The following is a 25218-nucleotide window of genomic DNA, read 5'->3' on the forward strand; positions in this document are numbered from 1 at the left end:
ACCGTTTAGGTAACCAAACATGGTTACTAATATGAAATGGCCAGCCCTTATTGCTTATCACCAGAGGCATTGCTTCGGCATAGACTGTATAAGCTTTTGCACATGATCTTTGGTGACAATGTGGTGCCAGGCTGCAATAATGGATTCAATCACTCCTGCTTGATCTTCGGATGCTTCTTGATTATTTCGTAACCAATCTTGGCCCTAAGTTCTCAGTTGGGTTCAAATCTGGGCTCTGAACTGGCCAATCCAGGAGTTGAACACCATGCTTCTTCATCCACTGCTGGGCGGACTTGGCTCGATGACAAGGAGTGTTGTCATCCTGGAAGTAAGAATCAAGTTGCTGAGACTGAGAAAGCATGGTCTTTTCAGACACTTCAACACTGCTTGGAATTCATGATTCCCTGCATGATTTGTATCAACCAATACCAAGAAGCAGCGATACAGCCCCAGATCATCACATGCAATGGATGCTTCAGATAGATTCAGGCGTATGGCCTGATTCTTCAACAAATATTCTGACATACTTGTGCATGATTCACAGTCAAGTAGAAAATGCTCTCGTCACTGAGAATGACCTTGGTCCATTGTTCATTGGTCCCATGGCATACTTCTTGGACCACGCACGTTGACAAGAGTGATGAGTATCTGTGAGCAAAGGGTTACTTCGAGCCCTCTGACAAGCAGGCTGCAATGCACTGTGCTTGTGAACACTTTTACATCACATTTCACCCCAAATTCTTTGTAATCTAAGGTGAGGTGAGCTTTCTGTCAGCCTTGAAATGCATTCTACAGCCTGATCTTACTGTTTTGTTGACTTTATTGATCTTCCAGAGCGGAGCCTGTCATCAACTGAACCGGTTATTTGGTATTTTTCAACCAATCTGCTCACTGTGGTGCGATGGTATTTCACTCTCTTGGCTATTTCTATACAGGCGTAATCCTCTTCATGAAGCATAATGATACGATGCCACTGCTTAGTACTGGTGAAAGGAAAGGCCTTCATCCTTGCCTGCAGCCAGAGCTAAATTAAATTTGTTGATGCTTTTCATGCCTATTTATAGTCAGAGTATTACAACATTGGCTCATAAATTTAGCCTCTGTGCATTTTGATTGGTCAGCCAAAGCTTGCTGCTGATTGGCTACTTTCGATCCTAACATTCTCGAAAATGCAAGTTGTGTTTATTTTAGCACATAAACTCACTCAAAACCTTAAAAAGACTTTGGTTATATTAATAAAAATTATGTATCTCAATCTGACTACAGAAATTTTCACCAAAGTACTAATTTTGCGTCGTTTCTATGAGTGAAAAGTTGATTAAACATGTAAATACAGCTTAAAACTGAAAGCATGCAGGATTTTTTCACACAGCTGTAGTTATAATATATAGAGACCATTTCATCGAATGTGTACATTGGGAAAAAATGAGCATGCCAGTTACGGTATAAAGGCTGTACAATCCTTTCTGTAGTCATTCCAAAGCTTCATCCACAAGATTTCTTTCCAGATTAAAGGAATATGCAGTTGCTTTTGTTGCATCGGAAACTTTCCTCGGATTTACAGATTATATCAAATAGGCCACCAACAGCATTATTTGCAAGAGAAACCATCTTTCCTTAACCTGCTTCCTCCACCTCCTTGTACTTACAAGCACCAGGAAGTTTCACAAAGTAAAACATTTCGAAATACTGGGCGGAGCCGGAGAAATAAGTAAAAGACGACTGGGTGGAACTACAGTAAAACCCTTTGGGAATAGGCGGAGCCAAGTCACTGCGACTGTGGGCGCGTGAGCATGACGTAATGATCCCAGTATACCATAGAGACTCTGAACTTTTACGTAGAATCAGGAAGTGAGTTGCGGACAACGGTTAGACATTATCTGGAGCAGCGTCAAGTCGAGGTACAAAATAAGTAGTGGGGGTGGGTGGGAACCAGAAGTGAACGAGAAAGGGACGAAGAAGATGGCGTCGTTCATTACAGTGCAACTAAAGAAAACCTCGGAGGTAGACTTGGCAAAGCCTCTCTGCAAGTTCATCCAGCAGACCTATCCGGGTGGAGAATCTCAGGCCGAACATTGCCGAGCCGCCGAAGAACTCAGTAAGCTGCGCAAGAGCGCGCTCGGGCGCTCGCTCGACAAGCATGAGAGCTCGCTGGAGACCCTCCTGAGGTGAGGCGCGCGGATAAGGTGGTGGGGGAGGGCGCGCGGGCGAACCCGCAGTGAGGCTGCGCGTAGGCCGCGTCCTGGCATGATGAGTTGCGAGCAAGTAAACCGAGCCAGCCCTCGGGCGGAGGCGGGTGCCTTGGCTCTCGCCTATCGGCGACAATTGGGCATCATACTACCAATGGGTGGGTGAATGTAGAGGTGACGGCTTGGATGCTTTCCAAACAGTCCTATCCGCCTTGAAAAAGAAAAACGACAAGAACGAAAATTACACCGGTTTTCTGTAGTTGAGGGTGGATTAGTAGCTTAAGAGTTAATATAAAGGAGCCGACGCTCTACTTGCCATCCTTGAGGGGTGTCTTCGCTAGACATTTTTGAATAGAAGAGACGAGCTCATTCCTGATGCTTTTGCGATCCTTAGTACAAGCAATGCGGGCAGAGTGATGCCCCGTTCTTCTAGGTTGTTTTCTTCCTCCTGGATTTATTTTGTGACTAATATTTGGGCACAACCCCCCACCCCCACACATATTGGGTATTCTGGAAACCAGTTCATTCTTGATTCTTCAGTTGGATTATGTGCATAAATTTATTGAAGGATGTATGAATTCGCCAAAAGACGTAAGATGAATAAAGAACCGGAGAGGCCCTCTTACACTACAGTATAGGGGAAATGACAAGGAAGTTTATGCGATTGTAGATTTCTTTATGGTATATGTGTTTTCCATATGTGCAAATTTTCTTTATCTTTAATGGTTGTTGTCCTGTGAAATTTTAGATTGTAGTTCTATTTATTAGCTTATCCTGTTTGAAAGGATTCACATGAGATGTTTCTATAATTGCATGAAATATTTAATGAAGTAGAAATTAAAAGTAGAAATTAATCTGTTTTTGAAATAGTAATTTCAATAAAATTTATTGAAATGTCACTAATTTGACAAGTGTTAGTTTCCTGCATGATGATTTTGCAAGGAGGCCTTTGCAATTGTGTAAATATATTTACTTCTTTCATGTTCTCATCATATGCTAAATAATTACAACAATAACAACAATAGTATTCTAGAGACAGTTTGAAGATTATGTTTAAATGATAATGTTTCTAACTGAAAATCTAGGGTAGATTAATATAAACTAGAAAAAAATAACATTTTGATAAATTTTCAGGTTTTCTACTAAACGATCACCTGTATGAAATACATTGTTATATACATATTATTTATATATAATGTATGCAAATTATTAAGTATGAATATTGTTGTCCAGGAGGTTACTCATCTAAAAGTCAAACATCTTGTACAGCACTTTGGCTTTTGTAAAAATCCCATTAATTAAAGAATAATTCTTACTAAAAATTAATATGTGGGTGATGTGCAGAAACTTAGACTGGGTCTTATTAACTTCCTCTGAGCTTTAACATGTTTTCTAATTAATTCTTTTGATTATTGGTTCATGATTGGTTCAAAATAGTGGGCATAGGTATTATCTGCATTTCTGTGCCACTCTATTCCAAAATTATTATGATTATGGATTAGTGACCCATGCTTAAGACAACCATATGGACACTGATTTGTAATCACAATAATTTTGGAAAGAATGGCATAGAAATGCAGATAATATATTTTCTCACTACTTTGTGTCATAAATAAATCAGTATAAAAATCAAGTCAGTAACTTAATGATGATACAGACATTTTAGTTGTAACGATCGTTTATTTAAAATACCATGGGTGCAGGAAATACTTCTGGGAAATTAGTTTTTTTTTTAATCTTCAGAGATAAACTATTCCAAAGTCAGGAATGTTTACTTATAGAATAGAATATCCCATAAGGTAAAGAATTGATGTGTGGTTTGTTTATATATTAACTGAAGTAAAACAAACAGGATATACTTTGCCTTAGTAAGAAGTGGAAAGATTTTGTCTAGTGGTTAAGACACCAAGCTAAAAGCTAGGAGACTGAGTTCTGTCCCACTCTAGGCCTGAAAGCCAGCTGGATGACTTTGAGCCAGTCATTTTTGTCCTATAATCTGAAACTTGGGCGACAAGCTGTTGGTCAATTTCTGTGGCAATCATTGAATTAATAGTTGATTGATCTGAAAAAAGGGGATCCTGAATGTACAGAAAAATGCTAGGAAGATCTACTTCACTATTTTCCAGTTTCAACATTATAGTGGGTCATGTTTTCATTATTTCCTAATATAATCAAGAATGAATCTCGTGATGTTTTTATACAGGTAGTTTTCGACTTACAACCATTTGTTTAGTGACCGTTCAAAGTTACAATGGCACTGAAAAAAGTGACTTATGGTTGGTTTTCACACTTATCCCATTTTAGCGTCTTCATGGTCACATGATCAAAATTCAGGCACTTGGCTAGTAGCATGTATTTAGTTATTTATGTCTTTATGACACTGTCCTGGGGTCATATGATCATCAGTTGTAACCTTCCCATGTAGCTTCTAACAAGCAAAGTCAACGGAAAAGGCCAGATTCACTAAATGCAGTGATTTGCTTAACAAGTTTGGCAAAAAAAAAATTGTAAAATGGGGAAAAGTTCACTTAACTGCCTTGCTTTAGCAATGGAAATTTTGGACTTTAGTGGCGGTTGAGGACTGTCTGCAGTGATGCTGAACGTAGGAGTGGGGATGGTTGGAGGTCCAAAACCTTCTTTAATTTTTCCACTTAATGCCTTATCCTATTTTGGTGTAACAGCTTGATAGTTCTTCCAATTATTACCTAGCCTTCCAGGGTGTCTAACTTGTGCCTTATATTGCCTTTATGTTACAGTGAAATAATTTCTGTAGTCGCACTCCCTGATTGTTCTAAGATTTTTGGCCCAGCAGGCACAGAAACAGCCAGGGAAATGATTGAAACCTGGAAAACAGGCCCCTCATTGGCCAACAAGAGTGCTGATTTACCACCATCCAAGTACTTAGAAGGCAAGGGCTGGGCAGCACAAGCAAGTAGCAATGGAAATTTTGAACTCGGTTGTGGTTGATAGCTAATGACTTAAAAGCCAGCCATCAACTTACCCCAATCAACATCTAAAAAGCCACTTACAACAGGTACTATAAATACCACACACAGAACAGCACACACTCTGCTACAGAGAAGTTCCCTGAAGATGGGCTCCAGCATAAGTTTGAAAGCTCAGAAGACAAAACCTCTGGTCCAGGGGACTGACCCAGATTGGATCCTGCAATATAGCATAATGTCAAAAATAGAAAAAAAAAAAACTTACCACAGACTCCTGGCTGTGCATATTTATACAGAAAGAAAATGTTCTGGAGTGAATGTGTCTCTGCTTTAAACTTCGAGAACTTTTCCAGGTTTTTGGAGATTTTAAACTTTAATCAGAAGCTAAAATAATGGAAACCCTATTCTTTTCCCAACCTTTCTCTATGAACTGTCCTTGCTACTGTGTTTCTCATAATAAGGCTTCGTTTTATTTTTTTTTGAGCCCCGAAAAAATGGCTAGGACATCTTTTCGGGGTGAATTAATTTCTCCTCCCCAACGCAACCTCGCCTACAGTGCCCCGTGGGCAGCCACGCCTTGCCACCAGCCACTCCTAACAGCCCATCATGGCTGAGCGTGGAGGGCTCCCCCCGCCAAGCGCCTTTACTGCAGACCCAGACTCAGCGGGTGGGCAGCATTGGCGTGGATGTCTGCCGGCAGCTTTTCAGCCACTTCTTGGGCATCCATAGCTTCCACGGTTCCCGCCAGCGCTGGTGCTTCTTGCACGGCTCCCACCAGCACCGTCTCCAACAACAGCATATGAGTCGCTCCTGCTTTTCCCCCCTGTCCCCATCCCCGCAACAATGGGGAAAAAAATCATTTTGAGGTATCTGGGAGCGCCGCATGATGCGTTTTCGTTTAATCCCGAGTGGCTGGTTGGGTGTGAGAAGAGCCAAGCGAGTGTCTCTGCTGCTGCTACCCTTGGTGCTCCAGCCTTGGGCTCTGCAAGCGGCGGGAACCATGGAAGCCTTTCAGCCGCTTCTTGGGCTGCGGAGCTGCCTCCGTAACTTCCACGGTACCCGCCGCTGCTGCCGCTGTTGTTGGAGACGGCGCTGGTGAGAGAGGGACAGCTGCAGTTCGGCCTGGGCACGCTTGGAATGCAGGAATGGCTGCGCACTGGGACTTTTGGAAACTTGCAGAGCACCAAGGGTAGCAGCGGCAGAGACGCTTTCTCAGCTCTTCTCACGCCCAACCAGCCACTCGGGATTAAACGAAAACGCACCACGCGGTGCTCCCAGGTACCTCAAAATGTTTTTTTTCCCTGTTGTGGGGACGGGGATGGGGGGAAAAGCGGGAGCGACTCAGACGCTGTTGTTGGAGACGGTGCTAGTGAGAGAGGCGCCAGCGCCGGCGGGAACCGTAGATGCTACAGAGGCCTGAGAAGCGGCTGAAACGCCAGTGGACATCTACGCCGCCGGCGGCCGCCCACTGACCCGGGTCTGAAGCAAAGGCGCTTGGTGGGGGTAGGGAGCCCTCCGTGCTCCGCCATGAGCGGCTGTTAGGAGCGGCTGTTGGCGAGGCATGGCTGCCCATGGGGCGCTTTTAACGGCAAGTCCCCCCACCCTTCCCCCCATTTTGCATGTTTTAAAAGAGGCTTAAATTTGGGGGTAGGGGCTTAATTTCATTTTATGCCTAGAAAACGGGAATTCCTATTTGGGGAGCGTATTGTTGGAGAAACACGGTATGTTTTAAAAAGACAAAATCTTCAGTAAAATAGATTTTTTTTATTTCACTCAGTGTTCAATCCATAAAACATATTACATACTTAAAATACAATTAGGTGCTGCTAGACATTGTACATTAAAAAACGGATACACAAAATCTTTTCTGTATATGTGTGTGTGTGTACTGTACACACACACACACACAGTGGTGGAGGGAGAGGAAAGGAAGGTCTAACTGTGTTCATATAGAACTAGAGAGTCATTCATGGGTTTGTGGTTTCCAAATCTGGTATATTTGAAACAACATGTACACTTATGGTGGTGTTTGTTTATTTCAGATACTATGATCAACTGTGTTCCATAGAACCAAAATTTCCATTTTCTGAAAACCAGGTAATGTGTTAATGTTAAATATTGTTTTAAAATGCAATATATTGTGGAAGAGAGCAGTTGACATTGGAATAAAAAGTTGCTTTTGAATGAATTTTACAGTTTTAAATCATATTTTCTTAATTAAATAAGTGAAGTCATGAAGACATCAGTCTTGGAGAGGGATCTATTATACAGTGCGACAATACTCTTTTGGATCAGAATAATACATATCAACCACAGTTTTGGTTAGTTTCCCAAGAAAATTTCAAAATGTACTTAACTCTACAAAAATTAAGAATAGTCCAATTAATTGAATGGCATAAATGTACATTGTTTTAAAACAAAGAGTGTACACCCAATTGTGGTTATAATAGTAAAATAATTGGAACTTTAAATATACTAATTTATATATTGAATTTTCTCATAAAACATTCTTGTATCGGTATGTATTATCAGGTAATGATAAGGTGCAAATTTTTACTTTTTACTTTTTTTTTTTATTTATTTTCAAAGACAATACACAAACAAACAAAACATAAAACATAAAAACATAAAACATCTTTTCTGAAAGCTGCTTGATCCCGGGTTACATCTCTCCGTACAGACACAAATTCAGATTCATGTTCATTTTATATACCATTCCATATCTTATTACCATTTTCCATTTTCTATATAGCTTCTCACCTCTTTTAACTCTCTTAGTTTTATTTTATTTATCTCATCTCAGTTCAGATCACAATATTTATCATTCTTTGTATGTTCTGTTTCCAGCTATCCATTTCTCTTTTCTCTTTAAACAAAACTTCTCCTGTACACTGATTGGAGTATGACGCCTTTGATTCTTTCCCCTAAATTTATAATACTTAATATAATACATAACTTCCATTGGGATTCTGTTTAGTACATTCTAAAATTACACATATTTTATAAAAAGAAAAAATTATAAGTATATAATATAATTAAAACAACTATCAATGCCAATACAAATCTAATCATTAATATTAATATTCATTTATATCTTAAACATTTTACACCTCACTTTTCAATTGAATATTATACTTTTATGGGAACACTTATACCTTCCATAGTTATTTCCCCTACACATCACATATTTTAAATCATTGTATTTAAATCATTGTATCATTAAAATGTTCCCATTTACTCCTACTTCAATTCTCTCATTTATTTCATTGCCTTCTTTTTATTCACAAAAATTTCACTGTTACACTAAATATTTTATCCCATTTTTGATCACACGTTGTTTCCAATTTTCTAACAATAATTCTAAGTACCAATATAAGAATAAAATCTTATGTACCTTTGCAGAATCCCTTTTTCAATTAAATTTACCCATTATCTCTAAATGAATCTTGTTTGTTCACATCTTGCTCCCCACCATTAAGACTTCTCATCCCTTCTTTCCTCCCTTGCTTGTTCTTCTCCCTGCCCTTTTTACTCCCTTGTCTCTCCACCTCCCTTTTCTTCTGCTTTCCCCCTTTCTGTTGTTTTCCAACATTATATCCACTCTTCACCTTATTTTTTGGTTGTTTTTTCAAGTAAAGTCCCCTTTTTCTTTTCTTCTTTCTCTCTTTCTTCCCCAAATAAAGTTACTTGTTCATCAAAGATGGCTTCTTCTTTGTCCCGATCATCTTTTTGCGCAGTCAGTTTCTCATAAGTGCAAATCACCATTTCTAAAAATTGAAAGAGAGTGCCAAGAGAGTCTTTCCCTTCTTGTTCTTCTTCTTTGTATTTTTTGTATTCAATTTTCAATTCATCTACAAGTGATGCCATTGTAGAAAGAAAACGTTTTTCCAAAACAACCACCCAAGTGTTCTTAGTCAAAAATAATTCCCAAAAGTCCCAAAGTCACCAAACAATCCAAATAAGCTGTTTCTTTTAGCACTTTCTTCTTTCTTCACTTTCTCTTTCAGGTTTACTGTTTAGTTACAAAGTTCCAGTTAAAATGTATCTTTTAGAAGTCTTGTTAGTATTTAATAATTCTTTGAAATTCTAGGCAATCTCCTCCTTACTTCCAAATCCTCCTCCAATTCTTTTCCTCTCCCTTCCCACTTACAGCAAAAAAGATTTTTTTTAAATATTCAGAAATCCTTATCCCTTTAGCATTTAATTACCTATTAGTGCCAATGCGGGTTTTTCCGATTTCTCTTGCATTTCCATTCGCTGTCACGTTAGGAAGGAGAGTGAAAAAAAAGAAAAACTTTCCCTTTTAACTTCCATTCGCTGCTTGTAAATCTCTGGAAACGATGTGTCTTTTGCAAATTTTAAGTTCCAGGGTACTTTCATTGTTGCTTTGTCCCGGTCAGCAAAAAAACCTTTTACTTCTTGTTGACTCCTCCTGCACTTTCTTTTTCCGGCTGAGCGCTTCTATGTGGCGGCCATTTCTGACCGCCGTTCAGCTGCCTTCGGAAAAGGGGGTTTAGCCGGCTAGAGAAGAGAGGTGCGATATCTCTCGACCCTGCCAGATCCCCCCTATCTTCGCCACCTTCTACGGAGGTGGCTAGCCCTGAAGCCAGGTGGCTCAGGGCACTCCGGCAGCGAGCGCAGGCAGAAACCGCACACAGTCGTGGATTCCTGCCTGCCCCGAAGCGCTGCAGACCGGAACCAGATTTTTACTATTTTTGACATTTGTATTTCTGCTTAAGGATCTTTTTTGGAACATTTATATCAATCTTAAGGCTAGAAATTAATTTACTGTTTTTATTTCTATTTTTAGATCTGTGTAACTTTTACCTGGAAAGATGCTTTTGACAAGGGGTCACTGTTTGGAGGATCTGTTAAACTTGGTATGGTAATTATTACAGAATTCAAATATATGAAATCTAAATGCTCTTCTCATAAGTATTCTAACTTACTATATTTTTAAAGAATTGCTTATTTATTTATTAAATTCAATACCAGTCATCTCACTTATGTGACTCTAAAAGTCACTTTAATTGACTCTGCAGAAGAGACATGTAACTTCCTTCATGAATTTGAGCACAATTTTTGTTTTGATCCTCAGAAACAAGCAGTGTTAGAATGGAATAATATACTTGTTGATAAAAGATTTACTAATTTTAGTTTTTAGTTTTACTAAAATTTTCATTGAAATGATACATATGAAATTGGTTTGTGCTAAGAAAACTATATTCTACTGATTTTGCAACTAATTTTTATGTTCAGAAACCCTAAAGGTTTTGAGTTGTTGAGGCAACTTGTGATTATCTGTATAAATATTGTATGTCCTATTAGGTTTTTCTTTTCCTTACCTACTTTTTATGCTTTGTCAGTTGAGAGAAACTAGAATAAGACCAGAACCAGAATTGAAACACATTGTCATTTTGTATTTTGATAGTCAGGCTGGTGTTTTTGTTCCACTTATATATCCCAAATGCAAAAGTATAAATATTGAATGTTTATAAAAAACGTATTTCTTTGTAAACCCCAGAAATTGCAAAAGAGATACTAGGAAATGTAAGCAGGGTTAATAAATAGTATAATAGGATTAGACCAACCTGTCAATATAAGGCACCATCTCATTTGTCAGGGGAAGTAATCTAAAACTTCAGTCTGTTCACCTGGGAGCAAGAATGAGTAATTAGAAATATTCTATAAGTATGGTTTCTTTTTATTCCTATACATATGAAGTATTTAGATAGATCATTTACTTTATCAGGAGATAGTAAAGTAGTAATTCACATGTATTCCAGTAGCATCTGGCTTTGTCTAATCTCAGAAGATAAATTGGGTAAATGTCTGTGGAGGTTCTCAGTCATCCAGGTTGTCCTAAAGATGCTTTTTCAAGAGGCAATTGGACTTTCTGGTTTTTCTTTGAAGATGTTTTGCTTCTCATCCAAGAAGCTTCTTCAGCTCTGACTGGATGGTGGGAAATCTACAATCCTGATATTTCCTCAAGATTCCACATCCAGATACTACCCAACCTCATGTCCCAAAGGTGCTTTTTCAAAAGGCAACTGGACTTTTTGGTTTTTCTTTGAAGACATTTCACTTCTCATCCAAGAGGTTTCTTCAGCTCTGATTGGATGGTGGGGAATCCCTTTGGCAGGTGTCTGGCAGGTAGAGGGAGGCAGCTTCACCACCCCCACCAGCCTCACCTCATCTCATGGCAGCACTGGACTGCTGAACCGGCCAGGGCAGAGGGTGAAGTGGCAGCAGCAGAGCAGCTGCAGGTGAAGTAGAGGCCAATGGCAGACATGGGAACCCCCATGCCCACCTCACACAACCAGCATGAGAGCTGCAGTGCCCTGCAGTACAAGAGCCCTGGCAGGCTAATGGCGGGAGGCGCTCCAGAGATTGTAGATCTGAGCTGACATGTCCTGCGCCAGGCAGGAGCAGCTGAGCAGTGTGGCTGAGAGCAGCATGGCCAGGAGGGTAATGCAGCAGGCCCAGCAGCTGGGCCACAGGTATGTGGGGGAGGCAGTCTGGATGTGCTGTGCTGTTGTGGCCATGGGCAAGCTGAGAGATGGTGGGATGTATTGACACCCGAATTAATGGAGGCAGGTGATTCCAACGTGCGGTGGCACAGGCAGGGAGCAGGCAATCCTGATGCACCACAGGGCCTTCTGCCTTATAGTAGCAGCAGCGTGAGCAAAACCCGAGCTCCAGTGTCCCAGCAGCAGCAGGGCCAGCAGGAAGGGTGGCCAGTGGCTGGGGCATGCCGAGAGCTTGGTCTGTTGTGGCTATGGGCAAAGCAGATGGTGGGATGGAGAGGTCCGGCCTGACAGTAGCAGCACTCCCACCCCCATCGGCCCCTGCACTCATTGCCTTCTGTATGTGAAAAAAATAAGACATTCCCTGAATATAAGCTCTAATGCTTATTTTGGAGCCCCTCCAAAATATAAGACCAAGTCTTATTTTCAGGGAAACACAGTAATAGTAGGATACTATTAATTAATTTCAAAATATGATTTCAAATCTATCTGACCCTTTAGTTTGTTTGATTTTTGAAAATCAATTTTCTAATCAACCTTCGGCTGTTTATTCCCAAGTAATATTTTTAACTCCCTAAGTTATATAAAACATTACAAGAAATATTAGAAACACAAATGTTAGAAATATATAATGAAGCCCTAGCGATACTGAAATTACCCAAATCATGGGAGGAAACTTACATTAGATTAATCCCAAAAGAAAATACTGGGCATCAACAAATTCAAAATTATAGGCCCATATCACTACTGAATGTTGATTACAAGATACTTATGACTATAATTGCAGAAAGGCTTAAGAGAATATTAAATAAAATTATACATACTGACTGGAATGGATTTTTACCAAATAGACAAAAACAACAATAATAAATGTCCTAGAATATTATGCACACTCCAGGAAACAAACAGCAGTGGTATTCTTGGACGCGCAAAAAGCATTAAATTGGCAGTTCTTTACAGAACAGCTAAAAGCCATGGATTTTGGGAACAAATTTATTAGGATGATATTGGCAATCTATTCAACCCAGACAGCTAGTGTTTTACTCAATAGAGACAGAACAGAAACATTTAATATAAATAAAGGAGTAAGACAAGGATGTCCTTTGTAACCCCTACTCTTTATCCTTGCATTCGAAAATTTATTAACAAACATTAGAAGAAATAAAGAAATTAAAGGGGTTACAATCAGAAAAGAAGAATATAAAATACAAGCATTTGCTGATGATATAGTATTTTTCCTAGAGGAACCATATGAAATTGGGATTGTTTTAATAAAAGAAATTGAAAAATATGTTTACAAGAAACTCACATTAGGAAAAATGATGAAAAATATTTAATTTGCCCGAAACTAGGGAAGTTATTTACGGCACCAGCAGATAAACAAAAAAAGAAAGGAATTGCAATATACGTGAAAGACGACCTAAAAGCAGATCTAATTTGGTCAGACCTGGAAGGAAGAACTCTGGTTTTACAAATCTCGATTAATACTAATTCATTTCTATTGGTAGCAATTTATGCACCAAATGAAGAACAAGGAATTTTTTTTAAATATTTACACCAAAAAATAATAGGATTTGAAAAAAGGAACATCTGTCTGATAGGCGATTTTAACTCTATTGCTGATTACCAAAAGGACCATAGTAATGCGACTAAGAACAAAAAAGGGAAAAGAGAGTTTCCCAAGACTTGTAAGGAAATGATGAAAGAACTAAATTTAATGGATTTATGGAGAAAATTAAACCCAGAAGACAAACAATTTACATATTACTCTAACCCGCATAAAATATGGACAAGAATAGATATGGCCTGGATGAATGGGGAAATTGCAAATGAAATAAAAGGAATCGAAATTTTACCAAATGAATGGGCTGACCATAACCCAATTCAAATAATTTGGAAAGGCAGGAGAAAATCAAAGAAAAGATGGACATTAAATACTCAATTAATAAGAGAAGAAGAGTATATTAATAAGCTTAGAGAGGAACTAAATTATTTCCTAAAGGAAAATGATAATGATGCAACCTCGAAACAAAATATTTGGGATACATTGAAGGCAGTCATAAGAGGAATAACAATCTCTTATAATGCCATGAGAAATAAAAGAAAATATGCTCAACAAAACAAATTACAACAACAAATTAAGGAATTAGAAATCCAATTACAAAAAACCTCTAAAAACCAAAGAATACAAATCAGTTAATAACAACTAAACATAAATTGAACTTATTGGAACAAGAAAAAATGGAAATAAATTTGAAAATGACTAAACAAATTTATTTTGAATATGCAAACAAACCAGGAAGATGGTTATCTCATAAACATAAAAAAGGGAAAGAAAAGAGATTGATATACCAGTTAATAGATGAGAAGGGCGACTTATAACATGAGATAGAAAAGAAAAAAGACATCATTCACAAATATTTTGAAAAGCTATATAAAAAGGAAGAAGTTAATGAGGATAAAATAAGAACTTAGAGGAAACGAATGACAAAGTAATTGGAGAGGAATGGATAGAATTATTAAATAAAGATATTACATGGTCCGAATTGAAATCAGCAATAGAGAATCAAAGTAATAATAAAACCCCAGGGCCAGATGGGATTCCGGCAGAATTATATAAAGCAATCATGGAATTAATTGGACCACTGATGATGGAAGTGTTCAACGAGGTACTACTAGCAGCTAAGATGCAGACTCGTGGAGGGAAGCATTGATTTCGCTGATCCCGAAGGAGGAAGCTGACCACAGATATATTAACAACTACAGACCAATTTCACTCCTAAATACTGATTATAAAATATTCTCCTCCATTATAGCCAATAGATTAAAACAAGTTTTAAACCCACACATACATGAAGACCAAAATGGATTCCTCCCGACTAGACAAATAAAGAATAATTTAAGAACAGTAATAGATGTCTTAGAATTTTATGAAGCCCACCCTGAGAAACAATTCGCACTTATGTTTTTAGACGCAGAAAAAGCATTCGATAACCTAAATTGGCATTTCTTAATTCAAAAAATTTATAATATGAATCTAGGCACTAAATTTGAAAATATCATAACAACAATTTACGACACACAACAGGCTAATATCTTAATAAATGGGGAACACACAGGTCCAATAAAAATAGAAAAAGGTGTTAGACAGGGCTGCCCTCTCTCACCTCTTCTCTTTATATTCACTCTAGAAACACTCTTAACACGTATCAGGCAAAATCCCGAAATTAAAAGATTGAAAATTAAAACAGAAGAATACAAATTACAAGCGTTTGCCGATGATATGGTCTTCTTTTTGGAGGAACCAATAGAAAAAGGATACAAATTGATAAAAGAATTAGAACAATTAGAACAAGTAGCAGGACTCAATAGAATCAATAGAAAAAACAAAAACAAAATTAATGACCAAAAACTTAACAGAAGACCAGAAAAAAGAATTAGAGGTAAGTATGGGAATACAGGTAACAAAGAAAGTCAAATATTTAGGGATATGGCTAACACCACAATGTAAAACACTGAAAGAGAATAACTATGACAAATTGTTGCAACAAGTAAAGAAAGATTTAGAATCTTGGAGCAGGTTGCAACTTTCACTATTGGGCAGGATTGCTTCTATCAAAATGAATATTCTGCCAAAATTCTTATACCTATTTCAGACAATTCCAATTAAATTGCATAAAATTTTTTTCGAAGAACTAAATAAGATAACACTCAAATTCATTTGGCAAGGAAAGAAAGCTAGAATTAACGTAAAGGCATTACAGGATCTGAAGAGCAGAGGGGGATTAGCACTTCCAAACTGGGAACTATATTATACAGCAGCTACTTTATTATGGTTAAAAGATTGGGTGAACCTACTTAACAAAAGAACACTATTATTAGAAGGTCACGATTTGCAGAGAGGTTGGCACGCCTTCTTGTGGGATGTGGGGAAACCCAATCAGTCATATTTTCATAGACACCTAATTAGAGATTCACTCCTAACCAATTGGAAAAAAGTACAGAAAAAACACTATTTAAAAGTATCGATTTGGCTATCGACAATGGAGGCAATGGTTCATCCCAACAATTTGGACATCACAAAAATGATTAAATACAAAGACTTATTAGATTCACAAGGAAAACTGAAAACACGACAAGAATTACAAGAGCGAGGATTTAAAATTGACCAGTGGGTATACCTCCAAATCCATAGTAGATATAAACAAGATAACAAAGATTTTGGAATTTATAACAAACTCCAGCACTTAGATAAAATTTTATTAGGATCAAACAAAAAAAATATAACTAAATTTTACAAATACTTACTGGAAGTAGAACTAGAACAAGAGATAGTCAAAGGAAATATGATAGCTTAGAGCAGGAACATCGGATGGAGTATTACATTAACAGAATGGGAAAGGATTTGGAACAGAAACAACAAGATCACAAAATCGGCAGCTTATAAAGAAAACGCATACAAAATGTTTTACAGATGGCACCTTCCCCCTTCGAGGTTGGCGAAGATGCACCCCAACATGAGTCCAAAATGTTGGAAATGTAAAAGTATAGACGGAACCTTTTTCCACATGTGGTCGTGTAAGGAAACCCAGAAATACTGGCAAAGAATTAGAAAATGGCTAGAGGAGATAACCAAAGAACAAAATGAATATAAACCAGAGTCCTTCCTATTAGGGATTTTTGACAAAAAATTACCAAAAAAGATGAAGTATATAATAATACATATCTTAACAGCGGCCAGGCTAGCGTTTGCTCAGTGCTGGAAACTATCTCACATACCTACAGAACAGATGATCATCCAGAAAATTTCAGATTGTGCAGAAATGGACAAACTAACCCTAGCCCTAAAAAACAAAGAGTCTTCAATATATTACAACAACTGGAATCCCTGGTACAAGTGGTTAGACCAAAGATAGATCGTGCATTATAAGGTATAAAAAAAAAGAATGAGATAAACCTATTTGAGTGTAATCCAAATATAGATACGGATAAGATGTGCGTATATGATACAATTTAAGAAGAAAAGATCTTACAAACTGTCGAAAAGGAAAATGTTTTTTTTTTAAACAAATTTTATTAATTTTTAAAAGACAAACAAAACATAAGACATAGGAACATAAAACCTCCTTTCTAAAAGCTACTTATAGGTTTTAACAAAGCAAAGGAAACATTATTTTGTACAGCATAGTTCCAAATTATCACATTTCCATTTAAGCACATATATATCTTTTCCAAATTTCTCGTTATTTCTCCCTTTAGTTTTATTCAATTATATTTCTTTCTATCAAGGTTTTCTTAATTCTCAATCAAACATAAACACACAAAATACAAAACATAAAACTTCTTTTTGGAAAGTGGCTTAGCCCCGGGTTACATCTTTTTTACAGACCTAAATCAAATTCATGCTCACCTTATATACCATTACTTATTTACCATTCTATATTTTCTATATAACTTCTCCTCTCTTTTCACTCTCTTAATTATATTTTGTTTATTTCATCTTAATTTAAATCATTATGCTTGTATCTTTTGTCCGTTCTTTTCCAATTATCTATTTATCTCTTCTCTTTAACAGAAAATTTCCCCTGAAATCACTGGTTAAAGTATAACGCCTTCTATCTTTCCCCTTAATTTAACACTTGAAATAATGCATAATTTCCATTCTGATTCTGCTTAGTACATTCTACATGTTACATTTTAAAATAGGAAAATGATAAATTTGTAATATAGTTAAATATATAATTTCCATTCTAATTCTGCTTAATACATTATTTTAAAAAAATGAAGTGATAAATTTATAATAACATTAAAACAATAGCAGATAGTTAAACATTTTACACATTCCCTTTAATATTTTATTAAATATTGAAATCTATCATTATTAAGCATTTTAATATTTTGTTAGATCTTATAATATTCCAGTTTTCTATTTCAAATACAAATACTACAATACTATCTTATGTACTTTGCAGAATATTTTTTTAATTGTACTTTACCCTTTGTCTCTAAAAAAAATCTGCTTTTTCCCATCTTGTTTCAAGCCTTTGTGGCTTTTTTCCCCTTTTTCCCTTCCTTTCTTATCCAATCTGGCCTTTTTACCCCCCCATCTCCTAACCTCCGCCTTTTTAGCTCTCTGTTGTATTCATCTTTTCCGTTGCTTTCTGACATTGTATCGATTTTTCACCTTATTTTTCTCTTTCTTGGTTGTTTTTTTAACTCTTAAATTCTCAATTTTTCTTTCCCTCTTCCTCTTTTCTTTCTTAATTAAAATTTTTTGTCCATTAAAGATGGCTTCTTCTTCTTCTTCTTCCTCCCAATCCTCTTGTTGTTGTATTTGCTGGTAGGTAGAAATCGCCATTTCTAAAAAATGGAAAACAGCTCCCAAAGAGCCCTTGCCTTCTTGTTCTTCTTCCTTTAATTTTTCAAATTCCATTTTTAATTCATCCACAGATAATGCCATTGTAAAAGCTTTTTCTTCTTCTTTTTTTTAAAACAACCCAAATGTTTTTAATCTTAGAGTAGTGTCCAAAAGTCCCAAAGTCATCAAGCAATCCAAACAGACACAAAATGTTTCATCTTCTTCCCTTTACACTCTCTCCTCCTGGGGCAGTATCAGTTACAAAGTCCCAAAATGTATTTTAAAGCCTTATTACAATTAATTTCTGGTCTTATAATCTTCAAGCGTCTCCTCCAGCAAAGTCTTAGTATAATTTTTTTTTGTCCTCTTTCTTCCCACTTATAACAAAGAGCTTTTAATTTTTACCTTCTATGTAAAAGCAGGTTTTTCAATGTCCGTTTGCTATCTCCGTAAGGAAGGAAAGTGAACTTTCCCTTTCAGCACTTTCATTCGCCGCTTTGACAGTCTCCTTTGGAAACAATATATCGTTCAAAGAGTCAGATTTCCAGGGTGTTTGGATATATCTTAATGTCCCGGTTTAGCCAAAAAACTTTCACTTTCAAACTCTTCCTCCTGCACAGTCTTAACTGGTTGAAGATTTCTTTGTGGCGGCCATTGCTGATTGCCGCTCCACTGCCTTAGGAAAAAGGAGTCTAGCCGGCTGGGGAAAGGGGTTGCGATATCCCCAGACCCCTGCCCGGATCTCCTTTGTCTTCCGTTACCTCTCCGGGGTAACGACAACCCCCAAATCCGATACTTCAGCGGCGAGCGCAGCAGGGACCTGCAGAGTTGCGGATTCCTGCCGCTGCCGAAGCCTTGCAACTGGAAGTCCGCAAAAAAAAAAGGAAAATGTTTTTAAATGTTCACCCTCCCTTCTTTCTTTTTCCTTTCTTTTCGCATTTCTTTCTTTCTCTCTTTCTTGCTTTTTTCTGGTTTTGTTATTTGTGTATATGTTGTAGATTTGTTTTTTTTTAATTGTAAAATTAATAAAATTTGTTTTTAAAAAAAGAAAAATTCGGTAATGCAGCAGGACTTAAAATAAATAAAAACAAAATGAAGATATTAACTAAAAATATGACAGATAAACAAAAAAAGGAATTAGAGGAAAAATTGGGAATGCAAATAGTTAAAAAAGTAAAATATATTGGTATTTGGCTAACATCAAGATGTTCCTCAATTAAAGAAAATAATTACAATAAATTAATTATGCGGATAAAAATGGAATTGGAACTATGGGGGAAACTCCAAATTTCACTAATTGGAAGAATTGCAGCAGTTAAAATGACTATACTACTGAAAATACTATATTCTAAACTGTACCGGTAAAATTAGATAATTTTTTGGGGGGGGGGAATTGGATAAAATAATAGCTAAATTTGTTTGGGCCAGCAAAAAGGCTAGAATTAAAATGAAATTGCTGCAGGATAAAAGAGAGAGGAATGGCTTTGGACTTCCAGATTGGGAAACATACTATCAAGCGGCAGTATGGATAAAAGATAGGATCAATTTAGAGAATAAAAGGATATTATTAATAGACATGACCTGCAAAAGGGCATAGTTTTTTTTAAAAAAAACAAGTTTTATTTTCAAGACAAACAATACATAAATACACATAAACACAAAACATAAAAGCATAAAAAATCTCTTTTCTGAAAGTTGCTTAGTCCCGGGTTAAAACTCTTGGTACAGACACAAATTCAAATTCATATTCATTTTACATACCATTTCATATCTTATTAACATTTTCAATTTTCTATATGACTTCTCCTCTCCTTTAAATTTTCTCAATTTTATTTTATTTTATTTATCTCCTCTCAATTCGTATCATAATATTTATTATTCTTTGTCTGTCTACTCCAGCTAACCATTTATTTTTCTTCTTTAAAAAAAGAAGAAATACTTCTCCTGTACACTATATGGAGTATGATGCCTTTATCTCTTTCCCCTATATTTATAATACTTAATATAAAACACATGACATACATTGGGATTCTGTCTGGTACATTCTAAAATTATACTATATTATCAAAAATAATACAAATCTATTCATTAGTATTGATATTCATTCATATCTTAAACGTTTAACTCATTGCTTTTCAATTAAATCACATACTTTTATGGGAGCCCTATTTTCCATAATTATTCCTCCCCCTCACATCACATATTATAGCTCAATATTTTATTAAAATGTTCCTCCTTCTACTTCAAATCTCATTTCACAAAAAATTTCACTAGTATACCATATTCTAATCATTAATATTAACAATCATTTATATCTTAAACATTTTATCCATTTCAATTAAATATCATGCCTTTGTGGGAACACTTATGTTTTCCAAAGATTATTACCCCCCCACATCACAATCTTGAATCATGTTTCATTACAGTACTCCCCTTTTCTTAACCAAAAATTTCACTAATTTATCTTAAATATTTTATCACATTTTAAGTTACATATTATTTCTAATTTTCTATGATTACTTCTAAATACAGGTATAAAAATGCAGTCTTATGTACCTTTCTAGAATCCCTTTAACAATTTTATCCATTATCTCTAAAAAACTTTTGCTTCTTAACATCTTGCTCCCCACCATTAGGACTTCTCATCCCTTCCTTTCTCTCTTGCTTCTTCTCCTCCTTGTCCTCTTTAACCCCTTGTCCCTCCACCTCCCTTTTATTCTGCTTTCCCCCTTTCTGTTGTTTCTTAACATAATGTCCCCTTTTCACCTTATTCTTCTCTTTTTGGGCTGTTTTTCCAGATCTTAAAGACCGTTTTTCCTTTTTCTCTTGCTTTTTCCCTTCTCCAATCAAAGTCATTTGTTCATCAAAGATGGCTTCTTCTTCTTCTTTGTCCCCATCATCCTCATTCTGCTTCACATAAGTATAAACCGCCATTTCTAAGTATTGAAAAATAGTGCCAAGACCATTTCCCCTCCTTGTTTTTCTCTTTCATATTTTTGATATATAAGTTTCAATCCATCCATAGATGATGCCATTGTGTAGAGAAAAAGTTTTTCCAAACAACCACCCAGATGATTTAATCAGAAGTAATTTCCAAAGGTTCCAAAATCACCAAACAATCCAAACAGACTATTTCTTTTAGATACCTTCTTCTTCTTCACTTTCTCTTTCTGGGGTTAAAGTAATCACAAATCCTTTTCAAATATATTTTTTGGAAGTTTTTTAATGTTTAACAACTCTTTGCAATTCTAGGCAATCTTCTCCTTATTTTCAGATTTTGCTCTAATTTTTTTCACTCTCCCTTCCCACTCACAGCCAAAAAGGTGTTTTTTTTTTCCGCTGTCACTTTAGGAAGGAGAGTAGAACAAAGAAAAAACTTTCCCCTTTAGAGTATTCGCAGCTTGTAACTCTCACAAGGAACAATATATACTTAGCAGCCTTCAAGGTTCCAGGTTACTTTCTCCCGTCTTGTCCCGGTTAGAAGCAACTTTCACTTTTCTTCCAGCTTTCTCCCTCCTGCACCTGCTTATCCGGCTGCAGCTTTCTTCGTCAGCGGCCATTGCTGATCGCCGTTCCTCCGCCTCGGGAAAAGGGGTTTAGCCGGCTGGGGAAGGGGTTGCGCACCCCAAACCCCTTGCCGGATCCCCCTGTCTTCAGCTGCCTCTACGGGGCAGCTATATCCCCCAGATCCAAATGGATCGGGGGAACCTTGGCGAACGCATCAGGGATCGCGCGGTCGCGAATCCCTGCTGCCGCCGAAAGCTTGCAAACCGGAAGTCAAAAAGGGGCATAGTTTTTTATGGGAAGGGAAAAACAAACAACACACCTACTTTCAAAGACACCAAATCAGAGATGCACTTATCCAAGTATGGAATAAAACCAAGAAGAATCACTATACAAAAATACCAAATTGGCTGTCGACAATGGAGCATTAATATACGCAAACACAATGGAACTGGCTAAAATGAGGAAATACAAAGATTTGCTCGATAAACAAGGAAGATTAAAAACAGTACAGGAGTTAAAACAGCAAAATATAGACATTGACCAGTGGCCCTATATGCAGGTACAGGCAAGGTATAGAAAAGACAAGGAAGAATATGGATTTTATATGGATAAACAACAATTAGATAAACTTATCCAAGGAACAGAAAAAGATGATATTTAAATTATATAATTTTCTTCTGAACTTTAAAATGGAAGAAGAGGTAATTAAAGGAACGATGGTAGCCTGGGTGAAAAATGTGGGACATAATATAGAATTGGAACATTGGGAAAGAATGGTGGGGGGGAAATTATAGGATAACTTTATCTCTACAGTATAGAGAAAATATGTACAAAATGTTTTATAGGTGACATCTACCCACCCACCCCGCTGCCAGATTGGCAAAAATGTTTGTAAATCAAAGCCCAGAATGCTGGAAAATGCAAGAATGAATGGGGTACATACTTTCATATGTGGTGGACCTGCCCAGAAGCAAAAAAATATTGGAGTAAGATTAGAAAATGGTTAGAAGAAATAATAAAGCAAAAAATTGAATTTTGACCAGAACTGTTTCTATTGGGTATAATAAAAGAAAAATATAGTAAAACTGATAAATACATTATTTTACACATAACAACTGCTGCTAGGAGTACATACACACAGTACTGGAAATGGAGATATGCCGCAAGAGGGAGCAGTGATAAGGAAAATATTTAGACTGCGCAGAAATGGACAGGCTGATTTTAGAGTTAAAGGATAGAGAGGAATCGATATATTATTCAGTGTAGGATATCTGGTATACATGGTTTGAGAATAGAAAGAAAAGTAATACTGTAATTAATTAAAGCAGCGGTTGCCAACCGGTGGGCCCTGAGAAAATTTTGGTGGGCCACAGCATGCTGAGGCAGGGCAATCCTGCAGTCTCCTGTGTCGTAGCTGCTGCCTCCTGCCTCAGAATATCGAGGAGGCCGAGCAGCAGTGGGAAGAGCGTGGACCTCCTGAGCCACAGGAAGAAGCTGCCCTCAGGTGAAGATGTTGCGAGGGGGAAGCTCTACCCCCTCTTCCTCCTCGCCAGAAGTGCTCACACGCTCAGTGGGAAGGAGGTGGTTTGTTGGGGGGTCAGAGGGGCAGTGAGCGCTTCGCGTGTGAGTGCTTCTGGTGAGGAGGAAGAGAAGCACTGAGGGGGGCGCAGGAGATCTCCTCCCCTCGCAGGCCAGGAAACACCCAGGAAGAGCTCCAATGCTGCAATCTCCCACACCCCTGCCCTCAAGAGCTTCTCTTCCTCCTCGCCAGAAGCTCTCACATGCTCAGAGAGAAGGAGGAGGCTTGCCGGGCCAGAGGGGCAGTGACACTTTGCACTTGAGTACTTCTGTCGAGGAGGAAGAGAAGCTTCTGGGGGGGGGGGGGTCGAGCCTCCCCCTTGCAATATCTTTCCTTGAGGGCATCACTGGCAGCCACTCAACCTCCTCGATGTGCGGATCCTTTCCCCTCACCCCCACCCCTTCACTAATGCCATACAAATGTGAGTAGTATTTCTTCTCCAATCTCCAAGTTAGAGGAGCGACATTCATTTGTGACTGGCAGCATCCACCTGCGGCTTCCTCGCTGCCTTTGGAACCAATTTGGAAGGCTGGGAGAGGACTTCTCCAAGGCAAGAGGGGGGCAGGACTCACTGGCCTCCAAATTGGTTTCCAGCCACCTGGGGCAGCATTCAAACAAGGGGAGTGGGAGGCTTATAATCAAAACCATGATAATAAGCCTCCCCCTCCTTCACTCCCCTCATTTGAAGCCTCCGAAGTAGTGGTGAAATTTGAGTACCTCCACCAGGTGGTAGGGACGGTTCAGTTCACCAAACTGAACAATCACCCCTGGTTGGTCCCACCCACGCCCGCCCGGTCGCACCCATGGTGGCAATAGGGGTAGTACTGGTGGCGGGAGAGAGAGAGAGGGAGAGAACAAAGCAAAAATCCCTGCAAAGTTGACACCCCGACGTGCCAAATGTTGCAATCCAGGAGAGAAAAGCGTCTTGTCACCCTTTTCCCTGGCAGCCCTTCTCCAACCTGGCGATCTTCAGGATTTGGGAGGGGGTATGAGGGGTGCGTGTGAAGGACTGCAATTTTTGATGAACTTTCCTCCAAGAGTTTCTCCCTTCTGCAACTCTGGGGCACGAGTTGGCCGCTTCTGCAAGAGCCAGCGGAATCAATGAAGCTCGCCCCACGGGGCCAGTTCCTTAGGAATTTCCCTCTCTCCTCTTCACTCCCCAGATGGCTGAGGAGGCGCTCAAAACAACCTGGAGCTTTTCCTGCCTTATTTTGCTCTTTTAGCTTACCTTCCGCAGCAAAGTCAAGATGACCAATCATGTCAGATTCCTACTACCTTCCCCCCCCACTCCCGGCGACTGAGAGAGAGAGAGAGAGAAAGAGAAAGAGAAAGAAGAGAGAGAAAGAAGAGAGAGAAATGAGAGAGAGAGAACAACAAGGGCAAAGAAGTGATGTCGGCTTGGCTACGCCCACCCATCCATATGGCCACCAGGCCATTTTTATATTAAAATATATATATATGTATGTATGTATGTATGTATGTATGTATGTATGTATGTGTGACATTCGGCTTAGTTCGGGTATTTTCCCACGTCATAGTAGTTGTGCTTTTAAAGTTGTAGCAACGTTTCGGCAGAATCTCATCTGCCATCATCAGGCTTCTGTATAGTGTTCATCTGTCAGTCAGACTTTTACAGTGGTTTCAGATTTAAATTTGGGGCAGCCTATTGCTGTGCCAGAATGGTTTTTTCTTTATCCTGATTGGTTGGGAGTCTTGGTCTGTGTTTATTGGTCTTGGAGTTTGCTGTGTTCTGCTTGATTGGTGTTTCTGATATCTTCTGTCTGTTTTTTGGCTTTTTTTGTATCTTGATTGGCTGGCAACATTGTGTTACTTTATTGGAGGCCTTTAGTGCAGCTTGTCTCCGGGTAAACGGATGGCTATCATTAGTTAGGAAGCTAGGTTTCATCTGGGTGCCTGGTTGGGGTGTGTTTGAGCTGGAGGTATCAGGGGGGATCTGTTTGTGCCCAGGTGTTTGCCTGGCTAGTGGTGTGGAGATTTTTTTGTTTGTGAGTGCAGGCTTCCAAATGATTGACAGTCTGGTGGAATCATCTCTTCTATTCATGCTTTCTGGTCTTTTTTCAATCTCTATGGCTTCTCTGATGATTGGCTGGGG

At 38.1% G+C, this 25218-nt stretch overlaps 1 protein-coding gene across 2 annotated transcripts in view; it reads left to right on the forward strand.

Annotated features, from left to right (window-relative positions):
* The first annotated feature begins 1840 nt into the window (after nucleotides 1-1840).
* The window catches only part of PDCD6IP (programmed cell death 6 interacting protein), a 65782-nt gene continuing 42404 nt past the window's right edge, over nucleotides 1841-25218 (forward strand). For both annotated transcript variants that reach the window (XM_087945351.1, XM_087945352.1), the window contains exons 1-3: nucleotides 1841-2168; nucleotides 7177-7231; nucleotides 9945-10014. In XM_087945351.1, coding sequence (XP_087801477.1) covers nucleotides 1963-2168; nucleotides 7177-7231; nucleotides 9945-10014 — 331 coding nt within the window. In that variant the 5' untranslated portion in view covers nucleotides 1841-1962. The remainder of the gene's footprint in view (nucleotides 2169-7176; nucleotides 7232-9944; nucleotides 10015-25218) is intronic.

The sequence above is a fragment of the Notechis scutatus genome, chromosome Z (assembly GCF_049901735.1).
Source record: "Notechis scutatus isolate UNSWTSFEM ecotype Mainland chromosome Z, rNotScu1.2, whole genome shotgun sequence".
NCBI lineage: Eukaryota > Metazoa > Chordata > Lepidosauria > Squamata > Elapidae > Notechis > Notechis scutatus.